General features: G+C 42.6%; 1 protein-coding gene across 3 annotated transcripts in view; it reads left to right on the top strand.

The window, feature by feature from the left end:
* LOC137374656 (calcipressin-1-like) overlaps nucleotides 1–10,511 on the top strand; it is an 85,419-nt gene extending 74,908 nt beyond the window's left edge. For all 3 annotated transcript variants that reach the window (XM_068041115.1, XM_068041118.1, XM_068041119.1), the window contains 3 exons: nucleotides 2,698–2,871; nucleotides 7,089–7,260; nucleotides 8,669–10,511. In XM_068041115.1, the coding sequence (XP_067897216.1) occupies nucleotides 2,698–2,871; nucleotides 7,089–7,260; nucleotides 8,669–8,850 (528 nt within the window). In that variant the 3' untranslated portion in view covers nucleotides 8,851–10,511. The remainder of the gene's footprint in view (nucleotides 1–2,697; nucleotides 2,872–7,088; nucleotides 7,261–8,668) is intronic.
* The last annotated feature ends 4,715 nt before the right edge of the window (nucleotides 10,512–15,226 follow it).

Below are 15,226 nucleotides of genomic sequence, written 5' to 3' on the forward strand. Positions count from 1 at the left end.
CACAAAGCTAGGTAGGAAAGTAAGTTGTGAAGAGGACATCAGGAAGGTACAAAGGGATATAGATAGGTTAGATGAGTGGGCAAAGATCTGGTAAATGGAGTATAATGTGGGAAAATGTGAAATTGTCCATTTTGGCAGGAAGAATAAAAAAGCATATTATCTAAATGGTGAGAGATTGCAGAGCTCTGAGATGCAGAGAGATCTGGGTGTCCTAGTGCATGAATTGCAAAAGGTTAGTATGCAGGTGCAGCAAGTAATTAGGAAAGCTAATAGAATGTTATCGTTTATTGCAAGGGGAATTGAATACAAAAATAGCGAGGTTATGCTTCAGATATACAGGGCATTGGTGAGACCACATCTGGAGTATTGCGTTCGGGATTGGTCTCATTTAAGGAAGCATGTAAATGAGTTGGAAACAGTACAGAGAAGGTTTACTGGATTAACACCTGGAATGGCGGACTGTCTTAAGAGGAAAGATTGGACAAGCTAGGCTTGTATCCGTTGGAATTTAGAGGAGTAAGAGGCGACTTGATTGAAACATATAAGATTCTGAGGGGTCTTGACAGGTGGATGTGGAAAGGATGTTTCCTCTAGTGGGAGAATCTAGAACTAGGGTCATTATTTAAAAATAAGGGGTCACCCATTTAAGACCGAGATGAGGAGAAAATTTTTCTCAGAGGGTTGAGAGTCTTTGGAACAATCTTCCTCAAAAGACGATGGAAGCAGTCTTTGAATATTTTTAAGGCAGAAGTAGATAGATTCTTGATAAGCAAGGAGGTGAAAGGTGATTTGGGGGTAGGCAGGAATGTGGAGTTGAGGTTACAAATCAGATCAGCCATGATCTTATTGAATGGTAGAGCAGGCTCGAAGGGCCGAGTGGCATACTCCTACTCCTGCTCTTTAATTCGTATGTTCGTATATGGTGTTGGGGTGGGTGACGGAAAGAGGAGATTTACTTACAATAGTCCAATCCAGAGAAGCCCAAATACACTTTTGAACACTCATCTCCCAGTCAATTGGCTTGGTTTTCCCTGTTCTGCTCCTGCATTATGGCTAGTAGTAATCCAAGGGCATGGCTCTGTTTATTTCCAATGGAACCTTTCAGGGTACTGTCTGTTCAACATTGAGCAACCTTGGAGTGAGAGAGATCTAATCATGTGCTCCATCGCAACTCTGAAAACTGATGGAGAAGCAGAAAATTGAGGAACACTCTAGAGAGTACTTTGAGTAGAGAACATTCTTTCTCCTTCTCCTTTGATCCACAGATTTTTATGATGGTAAAGTGGTAGAGGATTATGATTCAAATCTACTGTTGAAAGCTATTAAACCTATTCGGGAACTAATCCCTGGAGAGGCAGGGATTAATCAGGGATAGTCAACATGGCTTTGTCAGGAGGAGATCGTGTCTAACAAACTTGATTGAATTTTTTGAGGAGGTGACTAGATGTGTAGATGAGGGTAAAGCAGTTGATGTAGTCTACATGGACTTCAGTCAGGCTTTTGATAAGGTCCCACATGGGAGATTGGTTAAGAAGGTAAGAGCCCATGGGATCCAGGGCAATTTGGCAAATTGGATCCAAAATTGGCTTAGTGGCAGAAGGGCACGAATGGTCGAGGGTTGTTTTAGTGAGTGCAAGCCTGTGACCAGTGGTGTACCACAAGGTTCGGTGCTGGGACCCTTGCTGTTTGTAGTGTACAATAATGATTTAGACGTGAATGTAGGAGGTATGATCAGTAAGTTCACAGATGACACGAAAATTGGTGGTGTCGTAAATAGTGAGGAGGAAAGCCTTAGATTACAGGAAGATATAGATGGGCTGGTAAGATGAGCGGAGCAGTGGCAAATGGAATTTAATCCTGAGAAGTGTGAGGTGATGCATTTTGGGAGGACTATCAAGGCAAGGGAATATACAATGAATGGTAGGACCCTAGGAAGTACAGAGGGTCAGAGGGACCTTGGTGTACTTGTCCATAGATCACTGAAAACAGCAGCACAGGTAGGTAAGGTGGTTAGGAAGGCATATGGGATACTTGCCTTTATTAGCTGAGGCATAGAATATAAGAGCAGGGAGGTTATGATGGAGCTGTATAAAATGCTAGTTAAGCCACAGCTGGAGTACTGTGTACAGTTCTGGGCACCACACTATAGAAAGGAAGTGATTGCACTGGAGAGGGTGCAGAGGAGATTCACCAGGATGTTGCCTGGGCTGGAGCATTTCAGCTATGAAGAGAGACTGGATAGGCTAAGGTTGTTTTCCTTAGAGCAGAGAAGGCTGAGGGGGGACCTGATTAAGGTATACAAAATTATGAGGGCCATTGATAGGATAGATGGGAAGAAACCTTTTTCCCTTAGCGAAGGGGTCAATAACCAAGGGACATAGATTTAAGGTAAAGGGCAGGAGGTTTAGAGGGGATTTGAGGAAAAAAAATTTCACCCAGAGGGTGGTTGGAATCTGGAACACACTGCCTGAAGAGGTGGTAGAGGCAGGAACCCTCAACATTTAAGAAGTATGTCGATGAGCGCTTGAAATGCCATAGCATACAAGGGTATGGGCCAAGTGCTGGAAAATGGGATTAGAATAGGTAGGTGCTTGATGGACAGCATAGACACGATGGGCTGAAGGGCCTGTTTCTGTGCTCTATAACTCCTTGACTCTAATTGCTTGGAATTTAACCATTTATTTAATCTCTCTACAGGATGACTTTGAGACACTATTCAGAGCCTATGACAAGAATGTGACCTTTCAGTTTTTTAAGAGTTTCCGACGTGTGCGGATCAACTTCAACAACCCCGTTGCAGCAACTGAGGCCAGAATTCAGCTCCATGAAACTGAGTTTAATGGGAAGAAAATGAAATTATACTTCGCACAGGTATTCATTTAGACTATCATTTTAAAGCTAGTTCCTTTTATTAATCTAATTGCATAAAATATATTGAAGTAGCTCCAAACTGTTTTGTGCTTTCATGAGACCTTGTCCTAAATTAAGTAATACTGAAAAAGGTATTTAAACACTTAAGTTTTCAATTTTATTGCAGCCACAGTATGACTGGTATGGGAGATTAGGGCACAATAGTATTCTGAGGTTGGGTATGTTTTGATTCAGAATAGAGGGAGGTCTGGAAGTCTTGGACATGAGTACTTGGTATTTCCATTCCCATGCAAGTTCAGTCCAGACTGGCTAGAAATTAATTCAATGCTGACCTAACATGAAGGGCAGTATTTTACGCATCTCGCAGCGTTTCTGACGGCGAAGCCAGAAGTTGGTGGCACTTCCGCTGTTTTTGACGGTTCCCACGCAATCACAAATTTAAATTTGCATCCTAGTGGCGGGTTTGGGAGACACATGCAGTCATGCAGCGGGACTGGCTTTCTATTGGTGGATCCTACCGTCACTCTACAATGCACCATTAGCGACAGATCTATAAATCATTCTGCATTGTAATCATGGAAGCTGACCAGCCTGCATGTTCTCTTTTCCTTTGCTCAGATTTAAGATTAATATAGCTTGAATCATTTTTATTTATCACCCTATCTCATCCTTTTATTTTTTCTCTCCCACCCCAGCACCAGGTTCCAGCTTTCCTTTTACTCATTGCTCCATCACCACCACTCCCCCCGACCCAGCAACAGCAAACACCTAGTACACACCCAAAATGCTATACCATACCCTCCCCTGCACCTCCACCCACCCGATACCCCACTCTGTACCCCACTCTGTACCCCCACCCCCAGTGCCTTCCCCGCCATCACCACAAAAGAATCGCCCTTGCTGGCCCAAGGCTGGAGCCAAATATCTCTTCGAATGTTGGCATTCCTTGTGCCAAAAAGTTAATGTGAACCAGGTGCCAAAAAGTTAATGTGAACCAGGTGCCACAAGATTCCTGTGCGAGTCTAATGTGGCAGGTTGGACTTAATTTGAAATAACTATATGGTAATGCAAATGTTTGGAAATCTAGAATCTGCCACAGGGCAGGGTGAACCCCAACACGCCACTGACTTAATCTCACAAAATAAAAACTGCTGTTGGTAAATCGAAATATCAGCTCATGCCTAATTAAATCACCCCACCCGCCAGAAATGTCACTCTTGCAGGGCTCATAAAATTTCTCCCAATGTGTGTCAATTGGTCAGCAATGTGGAAAATTGCCCAGGTATGCCTTGCCCACAAAAAGCAGGACAAATCCAATCCAGCCAATTACCGCTATATCCGTCTACTCTTAGTCATCTGCAAAGTGATGGAAGGTGTTGTCGACAGTGCTATCAGGCACCACTTACACAGCAATAATCTCCTCACTGATGCTTAGCAAAGGTTCCGCCAGGGCCACTTGACTCCAGATATCATTACAGCCTTGGTCCAAACATGGACAAAGGAGTTGGATTCAAGAGGTGAGGTGAGAGCAACTGCCCTGGACATCAAGATAGCATTTGACCGAGTGTGGCATCAAGGAGCCCTGGCAAAATTGAGGTCAGTGGGTATCAGGGAAAGCTCTCCACTGATTGGAGTCATACCTAGCACAAAGGGAGATGGTTGTGGTTGTTGGAGGCCAACTATCTCAGCCTAAGACATCAGTGCAGGAGATCCTCAGGATAGTGTCTAAGGCCCAACCATCTTCAGCTGCTTCATCAATGATCTTCCCTCCATCATAAGGTCAGAAGCGAGATTGTTTGCTGATGATTGCACAATGTTCAGCACCATTCACAACTCCTCAGATATTGAAGCAGCCCTTGCCCACATGCAGCAAGACCTGGATAACGTTCAGGCTTGGGCTGATAAGTGACAGGTAACATTCACGCTACACAAGTACCAGGCAATGACCATCTCCAACAAGAGAGAATCTCCGCATCTATCCTTGATATTCACTGGCATTACCATTGCTGAATCCCCCACCACCAACATCCTGGGGGATGCCATTGACCAGAAACTTCACTGGACCAGCCATATAAATACTGTGGCTACAAGGTCAGATGCTGGGAATTCTGCAATGAGTAACTCATCTCTTGACTCCCCAAAGCATGTCCACCATCTACAAGGCGCAAGTCAAGAGTGCGATGGAACACTCTGCACTTGCCTGGATGAGTGCGGCTCCCAACAAACTCAGCAAACTCACACACACACTCACACCACAGCCCAGACACTGAGACTTATATATATGCACACACACACTCACACACACAACACACACACACACAACACACACACACACACACACACACACACACACACACACACACACACACACACACACACACACACACACACACACACACACACACCACAGCCCAGCCACTGAGACATATATATATGCAAACACACACACACACCACAGCCCAGACACTGAGACTTATATATATGCACACACACACACACACATCCAGGACAAACCGCTTGATCGGCACTCCATTTACCACCTTAAACATTCCCTTCCTCCACCACCAACGCACAGTGGCAGCAGTGTGTACCATCTACAAGATGCACTGCAGCAACGCACCAAGGCTCCTTCGACTGCACCTTCCAAACCTGTGACCTCTTTCACCTAGAAGGACAGGGGCAGCAGATTCATGAGAACACTACCACCTGCAAGTTCCCCTCCAAGCCACATACCATCCTGACTTTGGAGCTTTATCACTGTTCCTTTACTGTTGCTGGATGTACTTGCACCAGATGGACTGCAGCGGTTCAAGAAGGCAGTTCACCTTCTCGAGGATAATTGGGAATGGAAAATAAATTCTGGCCTTGCCAGACATGCTCCCATCCCATGAAAGAATAAAAATAATTAGTGCCATTTTTCATATTCCATGTGCAATTGTTGTTCAGTGCCACTTGAAAGCATGAAATACCATGAATGGGGTGCTTCTGAGAAACCATCTAGCATTGTGGAATCTGTCTATTGGGATCAGGGCTATCGAGAAAATAGTGATTGAGGTGAAATTTAAACCGATGAAAATCCTTAAAAGGAATGTATGTGGTCGTCGTGAGTAGGTGGTGGCAACTTTGAGGCTGCAGCTGATCACTTCATATCTCTAAACGAGCCATTGCTATACTATAAGATAGCTGCATGTGTTGTGGCAACAAGTGGCACAGATCTGACCTGGAAGTAGAAAAACCAGCCCCCCACAGTTGTCATGTAGGTCTGTGCCAGGGTCTACTGATATTATTGTCAACACGATGGTCACCCAGTCTGCGCTTGGTCTCCCCGCTTGGGTGACTGGGTGACCGCTTTGCGGAACATCTCCGCTCAGTCCGCAAGCAGGACCCTGAGCTTCCGGTTGCTTGCCATTTCAACACTCCCCCCTGCTCTCATGCTCACATCTCTGTCCTGGGATTGCTGCAGTGTTCCAGTGAACATCAACGCAAGCTCGAGGAACAGCATCTCATCTACCGATTAGGCACACTACAGCCAGCCGGACTGAACATTGAGTTCAATAATTTCAGAGCATGACAGCCCCCCATTTTACTTTCATTTTGAGTTTTTTTTTCTTTTTTTCTTTTTTACAATCTTTTTTTTGCATTTATTTCATTTAATCTTAGTTTGTTCAGTTTGCTTACCCACTGTTTTTTTTTTCAGGTTTGCACTTGCTGCTGTTCAATATTCAGTATATTCACACCTAATCTGTACTAATGCTTTGTCTTTCAACACACCATTAACATATTGTTTGCCTTTGCTCCGTGACCTTTTGGTCAGCTATGTGGCCTTGTCCAATCTACACCTTCTCCTTTGTTATCTCTTGCCCCACCCCCACCTCACTTGCTTATAATCTGTGACTTTTCTAATATTTGCCAGTTCCGAAGAAGGGTCACTGACCCGAAACGTTAACTCTGCTTCTCTTTTCACAGATGCTGCCAGACCTGCTGAGTGGTTCCAGCATTTCTTGTTTTCATCCCAGTTGATGATACCCACTTTATGTCTGAAAATTAGATATTGTTGATCAGAAAATATAATCTTGGGTATCTGAAATAGAAAAGGATTCCGTTCAAGTTCTGTTTAACTTTGAGCACAAAATTCACACACGAATTTTCAACCAAAATGTAACTTTAAAAAAAAACATACAGCTTTTTTTAAATGAGTAATGTTACTTTTTTTTCAGATCCAGAACAAATCTTTCAGTAAAGGTAGCCCACACCTAGCTCCACCCCATCCAGAAAAGCAGTTCCTCATTTCTCCACCAGCATCTCCTCCTGTCGGCTGGAAGCAAGCAGAAGATGCCACTCCGGTTATAAACTATGACCTGTTGTATGCAATATCTAAACTGGGCCCAGGTAATCACAAAATGTGTTTGTTCATAGTTCAATAGGACTTGAGACTTTCATTCTTTTTTCCTCTTTCTACCACCCCCACGCATTTTGTTCTTGCAAGATTGAATTTTAGTTCAACACACTCTAAAAGCTAGGCCGGAATTTTACGGTGGGTGGACGGGAGCCGGCCACCGACATAGAAATCGGTGGCGAACCCGCTTCCGCCTCGCCTGGGGATCAGTTCTGCATTTTATGGGTCCCCAGGCTTTAATTGTTCCGGCGCGGGACTTCCACCTGCTTGAGGGAGGAAGTCCCGCCTCATTGAGCTGCAGGCCAATCAGCGGGCCGGCAGCTCTTAGTCCCAGCAGCGCCACCGGGAGCGGTGGCCAATGCTGGGACTGCAGTCCAGCCAAATATAGAAGACGACGTGAAGCCGGGAGGAAAGGTAAGCTTTGGTTGCCTCGCCAGTCGAGCCCCAGTGAGGCAAGGGTGGTCGGTTGGTGGAAGGGGGGCGTGTAGGATGCTGGGGTGGTTGGAGTAGTGGGGGCAACCCTCCATCGGGCACCCTGTGCCCACTAATCAGGGCCATCCCCGGGACGAAAGCCTTCCCGAGCCGCCGCCTCCGTTTTACACTACCCTCCCGCACATTGGGGTGATGTAAAATTCTGGCCATAAGTTTTTTTTTGTAGTAAACTAATGTTTTTATTAAATTTGCCCATTTATATTTACATTTTTTTTTGCATATGCTTCCATTCACCAGTGTGAAAAGTGTAAATGCAGGGTTGCTCTTGTGCATAGAGGGAAGATATGTTTTTTTTCTGTTCACTTGGAACATTCGTCCAAATTGAGTTGGCTGAGATGCCTTGAAATAAGATTTTGGTGATGGGGATATTTAAAGGGCAAATCAAACCTAGGCTGCTGCTGTGTGACTTCTAGAGGCTGGATACGGAATGGTGCTGGTCCAGGAACAGATCACTTGTTGATGTGAGGGTTTGTTGATGAAAAAGAGGTCTGTAAGGGGAGGAAGAAAAGAGAACTAAAATGGAAGAAATATATTGAGAGGGTGTTGTGAACTCCAAGGAAAATTATTTTTAAACTGCTGAACTAAGATGAAGAGACTAAGTACCATAATGCAGTTCATGCCAGGATTGAAAGGGGTGGGAGAGAAGACCAATTAAATCAAGAAATAGTTATTGGGTACCACCAAATTTTGGATTTAAGAGCCTGTAGATTGTAAGAGGAAAGAAGGCTGAGGATAATGTGTTCTCTATATTTTTTTAAATTCATGGAATGACTTGTTATGAGGTGACCCAATGAGTCCTGGTCAGCACGTTGGGATTTGGCTGTAACAATGTATAATAAATCTTGTATCAAATACAAGGAGAGCATTTTTTATTGCTGAGATTCACACTCTCTTTTATATTCTGTATAGGGGAGAAATATGAATTGCATGCCGGTACTGACACCACTCCCAGCGTTGTCGTTCATGTCTGTGAGAGTGACCCAGAGCTGGAGGAAGAGCAAGTAGAGGAGGAAGGGAAAAATCGACCGAAACCAAAAATCATTCAAACAAGACGGCCAGACTACACTGCCAGCCATTCTAAGCAAAAGTGAACTTGACCACTTTTTTTTGCATTTGGATTCCTCATGCAGAGAGCAATCGCACTACTGAGTTATAATGGGGATACTGGACAGCAGTGTAACTTATGCAAATGATTGAGTTCCCAAATACATAACTGTATGTGTACTGATAGGCAGAAAGAATGTGGGAAATTTGTACTGTATAAATTCTGTTGCATTACTTTCTGCTGCAAGCCTGCACATTAAACTGTGAAGGTATTAAATGAGGACAATCAGATCAGCTGATTGAGCAGCAGAATGAAGATGGTCCACATGAAAATGTAGTGGCTGTGGTTGGCACTGAACAATTTTTGTTAGTTGTCTGTTCTACCATTTTTGATGTCTTTGAATGTTTGGAATGACTTGTTTCCTCACAGTTTTACTTCAATTGCATATTATTGCAAAATTACAGTTAATCATGTGGTGTTTAGAGTGGCCTGCAATGATATTTAAAGTAGTCCTTTCCAACAGAGCCAGCATGTATGAAATTTTGGCATATTCAAGATTTAAGCAGGGAAGTGAACTTAATTGCAAACAGTAGCTTTTGCACATGTTAATTCAACTACTTATCAGGATCAGTTTAATTATCATTTACCTTGAAACTTTTAACAGTACAGCTACATAAAGCATTATCTTTTATCAAAGTGCATCACAAAGGGTGAGTTGATGATTGACACGCTCTCTTCTGTGCTTTATCTTTCTGCATATCTTCTGCAACATAGCTACCTATCTCCATGCACTAAAACTAACCGCATGTACTAAAGCACAGGATATTGTATGAAAATCTTAAAAATTCTTTATCCTAGTGGATATTTTTTTTAATTAACTGACACAGGTCACGTGAGCTGTTTTATGATGTGCTTCACGATGTATCATGCATTATCAATCCCACTTTAGTTTGTCCTTTATAATGTTAATGTCAGAGTTGGACTTCAGATACTTAAGCCCGTTGCATTTTGTTTCCTGTGACTGGTTTACATGCACAGTGAAGGACTGAAATGCTGTGTGCTACCAGAATGAATAATATTGCTGATTATTGGAATGGTTATTGCACTTCATAATCCAGAATGAAGACCAACTCTTAAACAGATATTGTATGGAATGGGATGAAATTCAAACCAAAAAGCTCTCTGAATGTGATCATCTTTTTCTTATTTTCTTCCCAAAACAATTCACCTACCAATTTTACTTTTGAACTGGACAGCAGGTTGGGAATAAAAGGGGACTAAGTCACATGGCTTTATATTCAAGGGTAGAAAAGGAAAATCATTACCTTGCATTCAAAGGTACAAGATCAGTTATTTGGGAAGGGAAATCAACAGGAATAAGACTTGGTAACAATGACTTATTTGTAACCACAATTCTCATCCAATTCCATATGTTGTCCTAGGCTGAAATATTGGTTACTTGAGCTACCCATTGATTATTTGTTAATGTAACTACCTTGAGTAAATGTGGAAAGTACAAAATTACTGATTTGTGATGTTTCGTCACAGTATACTCATCCTGTGTATAATGTTAGAACCTTTCAAGCTGTTTCTCTAGAAGTGTAATATCAGTAAAATATTAAATTATTGAATTGTGCTGTACATATTGTTCATATTTGTACAGATTGGAATAATTGGGCAGATGTGGGATGTTTACAAATAAATACATTTGCTCTAAAGACCTTGTTGGTTTTGTTTGGATGCAACATTTCCCGTATAAACTGAAAGTATTGAACACTATTGAATACTTTATTGAATCCATGGCCAGTCCTCATCAAGATGGTTAAGAAAGTGGCCCTTTTTTAAGTTTTAGCTGCTTTTTTAAAACCACAGACTGAATCAAAGCCAATAAATAAATGTATTGAAATCGCTGCCTATGGACCAGTGAATCACATCAATTCAATGTTGCTCCTTTTTGTACTACATTTTCACTCAACTTTTCAATTCTTACATCTTACTTTAAAAAAAAAAGGTTGCTTTTTGATGCCCTCTTAGCTTTTGATTTTTTTATCTCTTCAAAGCTCATCCAGTTGTATTTGTGTTGTGGAAAGAAATCTTAAGATATTGTGTATAGTTGTGAAAAACAGGAAACACTCTGTCATTCCACCCACACACCGTTGTCCCCTTGGAATCTGCCACTAGGCCATCCCTCTACATTCTCTCCAGAATGTCCATTCACTCTTTAAACAAGGATCTTGTCATCCACAACTTTCTGTGACGTATTACAATTGACGGAAAATTAATTTCTGGATGGGGCACCTTGACCCTTACTGGTTATTTTTTCTGTCATCTTCCTTGCTAAAACAGCTGCCAAAGGGGGGTTGCCCTAAGCATCAAATTGCATCTTGGATTATCTGCTATTTCTGATCCCTTCTCTTGAGAACTTCACTTTGTCCCACCCTTTCCTTTAAAATCTGGATTTTCTACCACCCTGCCTTCCTACCTCAGCCTATGCACTGAGAGACTCCTTGTTCACAGTAGTTGAATCTATATCTCAACTCAACTTGTCCTGTCTCTGATTTCACTGCCTGCCTTTATTCTCTTAACCCATCGCTCCATATAAGCTGTCATGGCATATTGACAGTCACCAACTTCAATCTTGCCACGTCACGAGGCCTTTCTACTGCCATGGCCTTGATCATAGATAAGGCCGTCTACAACTACTCCTTTGTATCCTTCACTACCCCCTCCCCTTCCAACCCCACTTTCTCCTGCATTTGCCTCTGGAATAAATTCTCCAAAGATTACTTACAACTGCACTTTTAGGCTGTTAACTGATCTATTCAACCACCTTTGATGCCCTTGTTCAAAGTAAAACCATTATTCCCTCCCTGTACAACACCATCTTCATGCTATAAAGTCCAAGGGGCACAGACGTGAGTGCATCTAACACAAACCTGGTTTAGACATCCATCAGCCCATCTGGCTTGACCACATGGACCACTATCTGGCCTTGCTGCTCTCTGTCAAAACCAGTCACTACTGCAAGATCATCCTTGAAAGCAAAGATGAACCCTGGCTTTTTTTTCTATCCACTATTAAACAATCTTTTTAAACCCCCCTCCTCTGCTCATCTCTAACAGTGCATGGACTTTTCTGTTGCTAAAATTTAAACCATCTTTTTTCACTTTCTTGTCCCTTACCTACCAAACCTCCCCCAATGCTTCCCTTACTTTAGCCCTAACCAGTCTCTTTTTCTCTAGTTACCCTCTTAGCACCCTTCATTCCCTTACTCATATTGTTTAAGACCTACCTTTTTGAGCCCATTCCCATTAAACTGTTGAGCACCCAACTTCCCTTCCTGGCTCCCAAGCTATGTAATGAAGAGGAGTTTGTGAGGAGACCTACCCAGAATTTACATTGACAGATCAGGGAAAAACAACAGGCAGCTGGAGAGCTTTGAGTTAAGGAGTCAGCATAGATTTGTTAAAGGAAGATCGTGCTTGACTAATTGAATTTTTTGGTGAAGTAACAGAGAAGGTTGATGAAGGGAAAGCAATAGATGTTCATAAAAAGCTGGTTAGCAAAATTGAGGCTCATGGAATAGGAGGGTCTGTGTCAGTTTGGATTTTAAAAAATTGGCTTAACAACAGAAAACAGTGAGCCATGGTAAATGGTCTTTTTTCAGATTAGAGGATGGAAAACTGTGGTGTTCCCCAAGGGTCAGTGTTTGGACCATTGCTTTTTTGAGACATATGACTCTGATTTTGGAATACAGAGTAAAATTTCAAAACTTGCTGATGATACCAAACTTGGAGGTGTGGAAGACAGTGAGGATGATGCCAATTAACTGCAACAGGACATGGATTGGCTAGCAGGATGGGCAGACAAGTGGTAGATAGAATTTAATACAGTGAAGTGTGAGGTGATGCATTTTAGCAGAAGAGATAAGGAAGGCAAAATGGCACAGTTCTAAAAAGCGTACATGGACAGAGGGACCTGGGGGTTTATGTGCAGAGGGTTTATGTGCAGAGATCTTTGAAGGTGTCAGGACATGTTGAAAGAGTAATTAGCAAAGCATATGGAATCTTGGGGTTCATAAATAGAGGTATTGAGTACAAAAACAGGGATATCATGCTGAACCTGTATAAAGCTCTGGTTAGGCCACAACAAAAGTATAGCATCCAGTTATGGTCACCACGCTTTAGGAAGGATGTGAGGATGCAAAGGAGATTTACCTGAATGGTTCCAGGGATGAAGGAATTTAGCTACAAAGGCAGGTTGGAGAAGTTGAGGTGGTTCTCCCTGAAGAAAAGGAGATTGAGGGGAGATTTGATAGAGGTGTGCAAGATTATGACAGGTTTAAATAAGGTAGACAAAGAAATACAGCAACCACAGGCAAGTCTGTTTAACTTCAGTGGTGGGGAAACTTCAAGAAACAATAATTAGAAACAATAATTCAGGACCAAATTATAATGGACAAATACAGGTTAATTAAGGAAAGCCAGCATAGATTCGTTAAGGGAAAATCATGTTAAACTAACTTGCTGGAGCTTTTTGAAGGGGTAACCGGGTTGATGAGGGCATCGCTGTTGATGTGTACATGGACTTCCAAAAGGCATTTGATACAGTACCGCACAACAAACTTGTGAGCAAAATTATCGCTCATGGAATAAAAGACAGTAGCAACATGAATACAAAATTGGCCGAGTGACAGGAAACAGAGAGTAGTGATTAATGTATCTTCTTTGGGCTAGCGGAAGGTTTGTAGTGGAATTCCCCAGGGGTCAATGTTGGGTTCCTTGCTCTCCCTGATATCTATATACCTATAAAATTCTAACAGGACTAGACAGGCTAGATGCAGGGAGGATGGCCCCGATGGCTGGAGAGTCCAGAACCAGGGGGTCACAGTCTCAGGATACGGGGTACGCCATTTAGAACCGAGATGAGGAGAAATTTCTTCACTCAGAGGGTGGTGAACCTGTGGAATTCTCTACCACAGAAGGCAGTGGAGGCCAAGTCATTAAATATATTCAAGAAGGAGATAGATATATTTCTTAATGCCAAAGGGACATAGGGAAAAAGCGGGGACAGGGTACTGAATTAGATGATCAGCCATGATCTTTTTTGATTGGTGGAGCAGGCCCAAATGGCCTACTCCTGCTCCTACCCCAATTTTTTATGTTTCTATGATATATATTAATAATCTAGACCTTGATGTACAGGACACAATTTCAAAATTTGCGGGATAAACTTGGAACAATTGTGAACTGTGAGGAGGATAGTGTAGAATTTCAAAATGACATAGACAAGTTGTTGGAATGGGCAGACAAGTGACAGTTGAAGTTCAATGTGGAGAAATGTGAAGTGATTCATTTTGGTAGGAAGCACATGGAAAGACAATATAGAATAAAGGGTGCAATGCTAAAGGGTGCAGGAGCAGAGGGATTTGAGGGTTTATGTGCATAAGTCATTGAAGGTGGCAGAACAGTTTGAGAGAGTGGTTAATAAAGCATACAGTATCCTGGGTTTTATTAGTAGGGCATAGAGTACAAGAGCAAGGAGGTTATGTTAAGCATGTATAAGACACTAGTTCGGCCTCAGCTGGTGTATTGTATCCAGTCTGGGTGCTACACTTTAGGAAAGATGTGAAGGCTTTGGAGAGAGTACAGAAAAGATTCAGGAGAATGGTTCCAGGGATGAGGAACTTCATAGATTGGTGAAGTTGGGACTGCTTTCCTTGGAAAAGAGAAGGTTGAGAGGAGATTCGATAGAGGTATTCAAAATCATGAGGGGTCTGGACAGAGTGAATAGGGAAAAACTGTTCCCACTCGTGAAGGGATCGAGAACAAGAGGGTACAGATGTAAAGTGATTGGCAAAAGAAGCAAAAGCGACATGAGGAAAAACTTCTTCACGTAGCAAATGTTTAAGGTCTGGAATGCAGTGCCTGAGAGTGCAGTGGAGACAGGTTCAATATAAGCATTCAAGTTATCTGAAAGGGAAGAATGTGCAGTGTTGCAAGGAGAAGGCAGGAAAGTGACAGGTGAATTGCTCATTCGGAGAGCCGGTGCAGACACGATGGGCCGAATAGCCTCCTCCTGCATTGTAACAATTCTGTGGAAGCTGTTCCCATAAGCTGATAGTCAGGACCAGGGGACACAGATTTAAGGCTTTGGTCAAGAGATACAGGGGGGTATGTGAAGAAGAACATTTTTTACATAGTGAGTGGTAATAACCTGGAACTCGTTGCCTACGAGGGTGGTGGAAGCAGAGATAATGATTTCAGAAGAAAATTGGATAGGCACTTGAGGGAAATAAACTTGCAGGACTCTGGGGATAGAGCGGGGGAATAGACTGATTGGATTGCTCTACAGAGAGCCAGCATAGACTCGAAGGGCCAAATGGCCTCCTTCTGTGCCATATTGACTCTGTGACCACATGT

Source organism: Heterodontus francisci, chromosome 10 (assembly GCF_036365525.1).
Source record: "Heterodontus francisci isolate sHetFra1 chromosome 10, sHetFra1.hap1, whole genome shotgun sequence".
In the NCBI taxonomy this organism is placed as follows: Eukaryota; Metazoa; Chordata; class Chondrichthyes; order Heterodontiformes; family Heterodontidae; genus Heterodontus; species Heterodontus francisci.